Here is a 12,499-nt window from a genome sequence, read left to right as displayed (position 1 = left end):
TTTGAATTGATGATTACTACCATGTTCCAACCAAAACTCTCCAAGTCCAAAATAAAATTCACATTTACATAAAAAATAATAGGTATACGTTTATTTTTCTTTGCTCGTATAATTCCCAAACACCAAATCATTGCCAGCGAGCACATGAGAAGAGACTTTGTTTCCGATGGTTTTTTCTGCTTACTATTATAAACGAATTTAGACTCTACGAAAATTGAACAAAGATAACTCTGCGACCATACTGTGCGTGTACCTCATGACAATAATAAGCCTCGCTGACAAGGCGATTAAAAAGTAACAAAGAAGCAGCAATATAAGTTTTAATTCCTGAAAAACGGAAGTAGGGCGTACACGACAATGAGGGATACGAGACAGTCGCTCATTGTCATTAATTGTCGTCTACATTGACTTTATTTGTTAGTTGCTCTGCAGCAACTAGATTACAGTACCGTACTGATTTCGAATTACATAGTTTAGGGGCTTGATGAGATCTTTGAATTACCGGTACATATTAACTGTATTTCGAATTATGCTATCGAAGTAACACATGAAGGCCTACATTTGAATTCAGGGAATGGCATTTAATTTGAAATATGCGTATTTCGAATTAACCAACTTCGAATCAAAGAGTTTTCACTGTACTGCATCTCTCAAAGCCTTGGTAACTAATTTGCTTCTCACGATTCCCAATTGAGCCTTTGAAGCCAAGCAAAGGTGATTCTGGAGCCAGCATCACGAATTTAAAATTGCTTTAGTTGTCATGAGCTCCAACATTGCATATGAACATGGAAAGGGTATCACTCTTCAGCATTCAAACCTTAATGCAATTTAATGCAATTTGTAGAAGATATCTCAAAATTCTGGCAGTTTCCAGTTTAAAAAAACATTATTAAATCTCTTACTCACCTGTTTGAGAATCATGAAGTCAGTTGTTCAAGCAACGTACGTGTAAACTTTCCTGATAAAGATAAAAAAAAGAATATATGATAAAGTCAATGTCAAATACAAATCTTATTCAAAAGATTTGTTAGAGCATGAAAGGTGCACATAAGAACATACCTATCTTCTGGTGTTCGAGCTAGGTATTCTCTTTCGATTAGTCCTTCTATCCTCTTCTTTATTATAACAGGTGAAGGAAGAAACCGACTTTTCAGTTGTTCTGTAACTTCGGCTACAAGGACATTGTGCTGAAAAATACAAAAAAGATAATACTTGCAATGAAATGTTTTACATAGCAGGGGCAGTAATCACGCACATGTAATGAATATACATTTTGACTGTTGGCAATAAACAGTCTTTAGGGATCATTTACATGCAAGCATGAATCACATGAAAGAAAATTTATTACTACACTGGCCAGAATATAAGTCAATATTTCTTTTATGTAAAAATGTTCTTATAAAAACTGTATTCTTACATGTACAGCCTAACATTTAAAGAGTGGTTTATTTGTATCATTTCCTGAATTGAACAGGCCTGCAACTTGTGATCTATTGTTACTTGATGTCAGTGTACTAATCTGTTCAGTTTTGATCACTATTCCACGCAATGTGGATCGTGTGGAAAAGAGTGCCTTCATCCCTTCAGTTAAATAAAGGAAAGAGGACAAGTTACGATAAAAACTTCAAATTACAGGCTTTCCGCGAGGCAAAATGTACTAATAATTTAAAGACTGTGAAAATTGGTGTTTCCAAGTGTCAAGTACAATGTTGGTGGAAAGATTATGAAATGTTTAAGAATGGTGGTACACGAAGAAAAACATTCAGAGGACCAAAAATAAGAAATATGGTAGACTTGTTAAATAGGTTGTGAAGTTAATAGAATGAAGGCATCAAGGCGAGTTTGAAGTTCCAGTAACAGAATTCAAGGCAAGCCTGAGTTAGTGTAAATAAATGATGCAGAGTTTGGAAGAGTGTTTGCATCACAGCACAGTAAAGGTTATGAAAGGGGCCAGTAGCAAGAAGTATGCTTCTGATGAAGGTTAAATCATATAAATCATACACAGGAGAATGATGTGTTCATTGCCGAGGAACCACCAACCCACTCCTAGAAAGATATTTACTTTTATAACAATCACAACACTTCTGTTAGAACCACTGCCACTGAATGAAATTGATGCAACATGGCACTCCCAGAATTCTACAGTCACTAGCTGAGGCACAATAAAAGAAGTCCAAACCCTTACGTCTGCCATAAGTAAACCAATAGTGCTAAATTAAGATAATTACTGATTTTACGTCACAGTAACTACTTCTATGGTTTTCAGAGAAATTAAGATACATACACATCAAAATGTATTCTAACCCCTATGACAGTTAGTACCAGGGAAAAATAAATAAGTTGCCTGCTAGCAACAAAAGAGCGTAAGGCAATGGAACGGATGCCTATCGCTGTTTTGCCTGCTGGACCCATGCTCAAATCTTTACCTGAAATGGAGGAAAGTTTACAGCACGGTATTTTATATTTCTTTTAAAAACTTTTGAGCTTAGATTTACTTTATGGCTAATTAAATTACCTTAGTTATTGGAGATTTTGAATACCGTATATTGTAATTACATTCATTATTTAATTTTTCTTTTAAATACCTTCCAAAAATTTCGGGTCATCTTATATTCGTCTTATATTCCGGCCAATACAGTATAACTATGTTAAAATGTTCCTTAAAAGAACATCTCGCTATACTTACAGGCATTCGCTTTCGTGCCTTCATTATCCTTACAATAGCTGCTTCTATTTCATGTTTCCTATCTTCATCAACCTTATTTCGAGTTTCCCTTCTTTCTGGTTCAGATTCACCCTTGGCAGCAACAGTTTGGATTTTTACTCTGAAACATAAAATTAAAATTTATTTATTCTGTATGAACAATATTATGTACACTTAACTTCTGGCATGTTCTGTATTCAAATCAACTGGCATGAAATTTGGGTGTAAACAAGGTATATGGACGTAACATATTAAAACAGCGAGAATGTTCACAGGCCTGAGATGATAGGACCCCTTTTGAAGGATAAAAAGCTAATTAATGACTGAATACAGCAGATTAAGCAAAGACTGAGTTCGCTTACAAGAAAGGACCACGTGATAAAAACAGATAATCTGTTTGACAGGACCAACTGAATGGATTGAGTAGGAGTTGAAAAAAGAAAAGTTCCAATTAAATATGTAATTAATTTAGAGTAAGAGGGGAAGTAGTCCGACCAGGTCAGGAATGGAACTAATGAAGCCCCCATCTAGCGGCGAGGCCTGTCGCACTCCTCCGGAGCAATGATTATTGCCAGCCCCATGGTAACTCCTTTCGGTACTTGCAGGAAGGGGCTGGTGACTCCGACAACCTGGAATCTCCCAGCCGGCCTGTGGGGTGGGGCCGGTCTATCGGTGTATTGTTCATAAAGGATCTTCCGTTTTAAATTATTAGACAGCAACAATGAACATTGTATTCCGTTACGAGACGTTATGGCTGGCATATCATATTTAAAGTTATATTTCAAATTTTAACATTGAAATAACAAAAGTTTTTACAAGAAGTAAGGGCAATTTTTAGTAAATAAGTGTATATTACCACATATCTTTAGCGTATCTCAAATAGTTCTTAAAAAGGTATTGGGTTCCTCCTTTTTTTTAGTTTCTGAACAATGAGTTTTGTAATCTACCACATGATTTTATGGCTGAAGAAGTCTCAAATATAGCAACATGTCCCAAAATATGTTTAATATATTTTTATCTATTTATATAAAATAAGAGTTTTGTCTGTACATTGCTCAAAATTTGAAAATAATGGTATTTCTGTATCCGTCATGTCGACAGTAACAAGGAAATGCACTTTTTACTTTTCCGTAATTCCTGTCTGTCTGTACTCGCATCACGAGAAAACGGCTAAGAGAATATAATGAAAATTGGTATGTAAAGTCAGGGGATGAACCACTACAATCTAGGCTATAAATCATTTTATTCACGCTGAATGAAATGGTAGTTTAGGGGAAGAAAAAACAAACCAAACCCCATGGCAGCATGAAGGGCCTTCGCCTACCAAGCGACCGCTGCTCAGCTCGAAGGCCTGCAGATTACGAGGTGTCGTGTGGTCACCACGACGAATCCTCTCGGCCATTGTTCTTGGCTTTCTAGACTGGGGCCGCTATCTCACCATCAGATAGCTCCTCAATTCTGATCCCATAGGCTGAGTGGACCTCGAACCAGCCCTCAGATCCAAGTAAAAATCCCTGACCTGGCCAGGAATCGAACCCAGGGCATCCGGGCAGGAGGCAGGCACGCTACCCCTACACCACGGGGCCGGCCAGTTTAGGGGAAGGCCTAAAATTTAATTCTCAAATATTTATATTATTAGTGGTCCCATCAATAAATACTACATAACTAAGTTATATAGAATTAAAGATCCGATCATTTATGTCTTATACATGTTTACCGTACCGGCTATGATAACAAAGATATTCATGAATTTGTATTTTTTGTTAATAAGTCCATATCAACGCCGAGCAACGAGAAAATGGGTTAACTGATTTTAATGAAAATCTGTATATAAAGTCGGAGAGTAAGAAACTACAGTCTAAGCTATGAACAATTTTATTCACCCTGGGTAAATTTTAGTTTAGGGGAAGGTGCCTAAAAATTAAGTACTATCGAAAAATACTACAAAACAAAAGTTATAGAGAATACAATTTCCCATCATTTATGTTTTATTCAGTTTTACCATACTGAATATGATAAGAGTGGTATTTCAGAGTCGGAAGAAAACTAAATGTGAAGGCCTACAATATCGAAAGTGCATAACATTGATCAACAATAACATTACATTGACCATTGTTTGTTGTGATGTTCTTTGTCTCTTATGCTGCCACTCAACTTCGATAGCTGGGATTACTGCTGCGTACCGAGTATAACAGCCTGACTGAATATTGGCGGGAAATAGCTGGGGATTTAGGAAACTTTCTTCTTTAGTATGCCTTTCCTCTGGTTCATACATTTTCTGATACTGCTGGTACGTAACACACTGGTTCATCATAGTATGGACACTTAAGGCAGAGGCTCATTTAGTATTAGCCAAGTTAGCAGAGAAGAGGGGTGTTTCTCCTCTGGCTTTGAGGAAAAATTTGCCTCCAAGTCACATTCTCCCGCCGCCAATGTAGTGAATTGAGATCACGGCTGTCTGTGGCTTGGTCATTCCAGCTCTGTAAGTTTGGTCTGTTAGATCGGCAGCGTAGCACTGTTCGTCAAAAGTGAGAAAATGTGTGGTTTTTCATTTGATCGAGTATTTCATATGAAGGCATTGCTTTTAATCGTGCCATTCCTACTGACGTCATTGTAATGACCTATATTCATTTCAGTTGGAAAAACCAAGACAGGTGGAGAGTGAGTGTCTGCCATTACAATGAAAACTCCCTAACATGATTGTGACTGATGGTAGGTTAGCGGGCCTACCGTTACAATGAAAATTCCCTAACCCAGTCTTCATATGAGAAGACGTTTGGTGACTTCCCCGTCATGTTTCTAGGGTAACATTATGAGCTATGCAATTTAATACAATCTTGATCACAACGTGTACAGTATACTACCTAACCTAGAATTCTGTATGCAATGTAAAATTCCGTAGCGAAGCAGGGGTACATCAGTTAGTATTAAATAGTTTTCACTTGTAAAGTGATGTGTATTGATTGGGTGGACCATAAATCTAACATTGTTTGATTATAAAACTAACATTGTTTTTTAATTTTAACTGTATCAATATGGATATACATGATGAAGTTCGTAAATTGTACTAAGACTTTACCTGTCACGCAAGTTTTGAGAGCTGAACATTTATTAGCTGTATTTCTGGTGACATGCAGCTTAAATTAACTTAGTATATTGATAAAAGCATGGTACCATAACAGTGATCGATATTGCATTGCAGGATTTTGAACATTAATGCTTCCCTTGAGTTGCAACGTCACACCAGCATGTCACTTTGACAGCGTCGGGGACACATTTTATATGCCAAGTTTCGGAAAGAAACTCTACAAGGATATAAAATCAAAACCTATTTGGAAATCTTTTCAAAATGGGCTTTAATTTTCTAATTTTAATTTTTAGTTTTCAGACACCAGGTATAAGTTAGTATATGTATCTCAGTTACCCCAAGAGTTCTTGTAGCATAATGGCTAATGAGCTCGCTTCGTAATATGAGTTACGCAGGTTCGAGTCTTCATTATGCCAAATATTTTTATTTTCTTTATTAGTGTTGTATTTATCTGTATGCCTCTTTTCATATGTACTTTTGTTAATAATACATTGCACTGAAATGTTTAATCACAATACAACTATTATGTTTATTAGGAAAATGCTTTATGTGTGTGCTGCTTATAGAAAGTGATGTTATCATAAATTAATAGAATATAGGACTGTCACCCAAGTAGCAGTTTCCCTATCAGTTGTTTACCTAGTCTTCTCGTAAATGGTTTCAAAGAAATTGGACACTATTCCATTCCCGAATTCCTCTTCCTATGAATGGATATTTATCCCCAATTAGTTCTTTACATTTACATTATCTTTCAACTTTATCTTCATAAAGTTAAACATTAGAATGAAATGCATTATCAATAAATGGAAGCATGTGCAACTAAACGGGGTCACACAGCTAGTTGCAAATAGAGGATCGTGTAGATACTTAATCAATTCACATAAGCCTGCAGATAGAATGCTCAAGGCAATAAGTCCATAAGGAAGATGAGTGTATATACTGTACCCATCCCAATGGTATTTTATTGGTTTTAGAGAGGTTGGTTCAATTTTCGTAATGTGACACGGGTCTCCGCGCGAGTAAGCACCAGCTGATTAACGTGCCGTTCCGCTGCGGACAAGAGAGAACTGCGTCAGGCGGTGAAGCTCACAGTGCGTCACAGGGTTTACATCACATAGCGAGCCGGAAGCAAAAGGGGAGTGAGATTTCAGAAAGATCTGCTCCAAATTTGGAATAACGAATCATGTCGCAGAATAGCTGACGACCAATGAGAATTAGTGAGGCTGTTGGATAGTCAGGGAATCATTCTAGAAAGAAAACGAACAGTGTGGTTTTAGAAGAGACGACGAACAGTGTGATTTTAGAAAGGCTGAGGAACAGTGTGGTTTTAACTGACTACAATATAGTACTGCACGACGATTATGGTATTCGAGTGTGCTAATTTAATTTTCTGTGTAGACGATTCAGCCTAGTGCGATATATTATTGCCACACATTTTCCTGGGTGGAAGTTTCCAAACCACAGACAGACAGTACACGACATTACGTCAAGTGTTGCCGCAAAAATTTATGGAATGTTCTAGTATGAATTATGAGGGACGATTATCACTGAAATAGAATCTTCGAGAATAAACCTGGCCGAGGAACATCATTTCAACAGTAATATAGTGGATTATTCGAGATTCCGACAACTCACGATGTGCTGTAAACTGATAAATGAGCTAAAGATTTGAAGCTTTCTGCAGGGTTGAACCACAGTGTACATCATTGCACCAGTTAAGTACTGTAAGGCAAACTGTCTGACATCTCAGCTACGTTCAAGACTCCGGAGATTTACATTGGAATAATAAGTACTCTTGTCACATTTTCTTCTCTTTCAGTAGATTGCTAGTTGGATTGTATTCTTATATAATGAAACATAGATTAGTTAGAGATGTAGTATTTAAGTCGTGGTGTTGGTAGAGTAGTCATTGATTCATTGGTTTCATTTTGTGCATTCGTGGAATATTGCTGTGTTGATCCAGTGATTGATAAACCCCAGTTGTTAATGAATTTTACGAGGTTACGTGTAATTAAGGTCTTCGAAATGAATTACGGGGGAATGAAGGCTAATAATAAGTATAATAATAATAAGGATGATGTGTGACTTCATAAAAATCGTGACGATAATAATGTAATTTATTGGATTATGTTAAACAATAATTAAATCGAAGCTTTGGTAAAGAAATGATTGGTGAAATAAGTCTGATCTTAGAAGGGAAGGTGATAGCTGTGGACAGTAGGCAGCTCATCGAGAAGATGCGTTTAAGAGTAATAATCAGGGATATAATAATGAGTCGGAACAATTTAAACTGGTTGTTGAGAATTAAATGTGAGCGACGATTGTGATGATAAAATTTGATGATATTAGACAACATGATGACTGCTAGAGTACATGTTAGTCGTAAGGATATTATGATTTATTTTATGGTTAATTATTCAGGGAATAATAATAAACTTTTGCTCAACAACTTATATTATGTAAAGTAATGACTCGATAATTGTTTTTATCTTTCCCTGAGATTATGAGTGCATTCTTCGATGTATCCCTAACTGATGGTGGTGGTGATTCTTCCATTATGTTTTATTCACCTTATTTTGGTCATTCATCACAGGTCATAGCGACTCGTTGGCTAAATGGTCAGCGTGCTGGCCTTCGGTTCAGAGGGTCCCGGGTTCGATTCCCGGCCGGGTCGGGGATTTTAATCGTTTCTGATTAATTCTTCTGGCTCGGGGACTGGGTGTATATGTCCGTCCCAACACTCTCCTCATCATATTCAGACAACATACTACACTACCAACCACCACAGAAACTCGCAATAGTGCTTACATCCCTCCATAGAGGGTTGCGCCAGGAAGGGCATCCGGCCGTAAAACAGGGCCAAATCCACATGTGCGACACAGTTCGCACCCGCGACCTCACAGGTGTGGGAAAAGCGGCAAGAAAAAGAGGAAAAGGAGATCACAGGTCATGGCGATTCATTGCTATTATCAGCAAATAATGTGAGGGTCTTCAACCTAATTCTGAAGGGAGACATAATAATAATAATAATAATAATAATAATAATAATAATAATAATAATAATAATAATAATAATAATAATAATAATAATAATAATAATAATAATAATCTCGATATTATGATATAATCTGCTGATAAATTATTGGGGGAGATTGTGTAATTGTGTGACAGCTTATCCATCTGTTCCAACAAGTGTTAATTCTTTAGTGGTTTTTTTTTAATGTGGTTTATTGACCAATGGAGTTTTAGTTTACGTTGGTTGCGCATTTCGCTACGTGATACTCTATCTATCCACAGTGTATTAGTAAGTGAATAATCTTTTAAAGTTGTCAATACAAGAATACAGTCGAACGTAATCTATGAAGGAGGGGAAACTTGCCAAAGAATTTCCGAATCAAATGTCAGTAAAATTTCCAATGGAATTGTAGAAAAAAATGTTTCTATGTAATGCTGAAAGGATTTTCTTACGATAATGTTCAGAGATTTTCCAAGTATTTTGTAAGCAGATTTTCTGAGTATTGGGAAAGAATTTTTAGAAATAAAAATGTACCGGGCGGTACACCTCCACTCCGCTAATTTAAAATGTGCGCCAGTTGAAACTCCTCTGCTGGAGGAAGTCTGAACTTTATCTACGCTATTAATTCTCTACTTTCTCAGAAGATGTCACCACGTGGAAAATTTTGAGTTTTTGAACTGTGTCATTTTTGATGTGGTTTTGTTTCACTTGAAGTAAGAAGTGTGAACTTTCTCTTCTAGAGGACACTACTGAAGATCAACAATAGTGCAACCTAGTGAGGAGTCAAAGAACTATTTTTTTGGAGAAAATTTAATTTCAAGAGTTTGTTCTTTGTTAAATTTCTTTCTGTCATTGTTTAAGTTGGCAATATTTACCCCTTTCTTCCCCTTGTTATGAATGTATCCAATCCCGAAATTCTTCTATTAATTTCTGACCAATCTGGTGTATCTTCCCCCAACTTGTATCGGTTGCGGGGTCCTACCCAATAAAGAGTTTGTGGGAGGGTGTTTTCTTTCCCCTAACACCTAGAACCTTCCGCGAGAGGATATAAACTGCTGATTTTTGGGTCTCCGGGCCACTTCTGTTCCATCTTTCAGTGTGTTAAGTACATAGCAGGGGGCGGGAAGCGCCTCTTTCTTCGGCAGCGGTCAACAACAAGGTAATGGCCGATTAATAACTTCTTTCTTTGCTAGCTCAGCAGTTTAACTTTCGGGGCAGGTTCTAAGCGTTCAACTATGTAACCTTTTCCTAAAATGTAACTACTCTTTTCATATATTCTCTTTTAAAACGACATATCGGGATAGAGAGTGCTTAACCCTCTCGAGCTCCCACTCACATCGTCTTGAGGTGAACTTATTTTTCTCAACCAATTCTTCCGTAATGTAATGTAAACTGCTATTAAGTCACCTCTGTAGTATGGGATTAGCCCTTGTATTAACGGCCTAGTGCCAAGTAGGTCTTAAGCAAAGTGTATTAGGAGTGCAAGTTCGCCTCCTCTCAAATTGTATTTTAGAGGTCATGTATTAACCTTCTTATCATTTAACAGACCTCAGTAGGTTGGGTATTTTACCCCTGTGTATATGTCCTTTGAGGACAGCTTAAAGGTGGAGTTCGGAGTGGCCTATGATAGGCTTGTATTTTAGGGGGAAGTTGCCCTTTTTGAAAATTGTGTTTCTGCCTCAAGGAGGCTTTTGGGTGTAATTGGAAGCAAATGTTTCTGGCATGTTTGGGGGTTTTCGGCCCCTTTGTTGTATGGTGTTCATTGTAAGGTTGGGCTCATTGCTCAAGAATTATGTTTCTGACTTTTGAAGCCCCAAATGGGGTACCTATGTAAATGTATTTTTCAATCGTGTTTCGGCTACTAAGTACCTGTTCTATTTGTTGTTACCTAATTTTGAAAAGAAAATATAACCTTGTTAAATTTTAAAATTAATTTCACTTTAGTAGCTTGAGACCTATTCACCACCCAGCACCTTCTTTCATGCATAACTACCACAAAAACACGGTAACAAGTGGTAGCAGAGCGTGGTTGAATGGGTCTCAATTTAGCCCCGTTTGACGGCTAAATATTGTTTTTTCCGAACTCTAACAATTTTCTCAGTTGCTGGAATTTTTCTTGATTTTGTTTCAAAATTGTTCTGTCACCATGCCCGGCCCTCGCGATGTTCTCCATCTTAACTATTTGCGCAAAGAGGAGTTGATCTATGAATTAACTATTAGGAATGTACAATCTGGAGGCACGGTTGCAGTAGACACAAACAAGCTTAGAGAGTCCCTAGATTTGCCCATTTCCATCCCCAATTTGGGAGAGAAAGAAATTGACGACTCTCTTTCCACGATCACGGAGAATATTACTGGTCTAGCTTCTGTAGTTAGTTTTTTTGATGAAAATGATCCTTCTCCTAATCAAATTAAGCGTGTGCAAGCTAGGCTATATCACTTTTCAAATAGAGTTAACGATCTGTTGTCTCTAAAACTGAATGACGTTCAGAGGAAGGAAGCTAGTACGCTGCTTGAAAATATGTCTGAATTATCGAACAAGGTCACTCAATTGTTAACGGGGGAGGTTCCTCCCAAAACTGATCAACCCGTCACGGTGAATGTAGGTAGTGAGGAAGAACCTCCTAAGGGAGAAGTAAATAGGAAAACCATTGCTGCCCAAACTATCTCTGCCCCATTGGACAACGAGCCTGAACGCCGTGCATCGTTGAGTAACATCCGTTCTGAATTAACTTCCTTGCCATTGAAACCTTTACCTACTATGTCACCCGGGTTTAGCAGCTTGCCTCATCCATTGGCAATGTTGCTCAGAGGTATCTCTAAGTTTTCGGTTAATACCACCAGTGAAGTAATTTCATTTTTAAGATTTCTGGTTGAATTTCAGGATCATGCCCTCGTGTTTTCTCTTTCTCCATGTCAAATTTTGCAAGTCATCTATCCTTATGCTATTGGTATTCTCTCTGATAAAATCGTAAGAGCCATTGCCGAGCAATCATCTATTGAGGATTTCCATGCCCATTTGTTAGCTAACTTCATCCCGGCTAGGGCCAGGTCCTCCCTTATTCAGAAGTACTATTATCGTGTACAGCGCTTGGATGAAAACTTGGCTGATTTCATACAGGACATTAAGTTTTATACTAGGGTGTTTGCCCTTCATTTTCCTGAAGATCAGATTGTACAGGCTATTGTAGAAGGCATTTCACCATCTTATAGGTCATACTTGTGTTTCGCGGCGTGCCCGCAGACTTTCTCTGAACTTGAAGCGTTGGCCGTCTCAGCGGAAGGAGTTAGGTACGCAGATTCCTTGCGTGTGGCAAAAGAACCCCCCTCCTTCCTTTAGTAACACTCGGCCTCCACCTCGCCGACCAGTCACACCCCGTAAATGTTATGCTTGCGGGTCGCCTGACCATCTTCGCAATAAATGTCCATTGGTCAAAACTAGTAGGGCAAATACTGGAGCTGGTTCAGCGCAAGGCTGTTTTAAATGTGGGGCTTTCTCACATATCGCCAAGAATTGCCCAAACTCAAATAGCACCCCCTCCTGCTCAACTTCCGGTGCAAATTCCAACTATGCCAATAATAAAAAGTGACTAGTGGCTTCGGCTGAGTCGACTAATCCATCTTCCCGAGACTCAGCCCCTAGTAAACAGGTTGTAAATGCAGAGAACGATCAGCCTTCAAATTCATCTTT

The 12,499-nt window shown here is 37.9% G+C and overlaps 1 protein-coding gene across 1 annotated transcript in view; it reads right to left on the bottom strand.

Moving 5' to 3' along the window:
* Nucleotides 1–12,499, bottom strand: part of Cul3 (cullin 3) — a 332,171-nt gene that overhangs the window by 28,442 nt on the left and 291,230 nt on the right. Inside the window, exons 13-15 of the mRNA XM_067151333.2 lie at nt 2,687–2,825; nt 1,060–1,187; nt 907–958 (exon numbers count right to left, since the gene is read on the bottom strand). Coding sequence (XP_067007434.1) covers nt 934–958; nt 1,060–1,187; nt 2,687–2,825 — 292 coding nt within the window. The 3' untranslated portion in view covers nt 907–933. The remainder of the gene's footprint in view (nt 1–906; nt 959–1,059; nt 1,188–2,686; nt 2,826–12,499) is intronic.

This window comes from Anabrus simplex, chromosome 7 (assembly GCF_040414725.1).
Source record: "Anabrus simplex isolate iqAnaSimp1 chromosome 7, ASM4041472v1, whole genome shotgun sequence".
NCBI classification, from domain to species: domain Eukaryota; kingdom Metazoa; phylum Arthropoda; class Insecta; order Orthoptera; family Tettigoniidae; genus Anabrus; species Anabrus simplex.
This window is presented reverse-complemented; position numbering and strand designations above follow the sequence as displayed.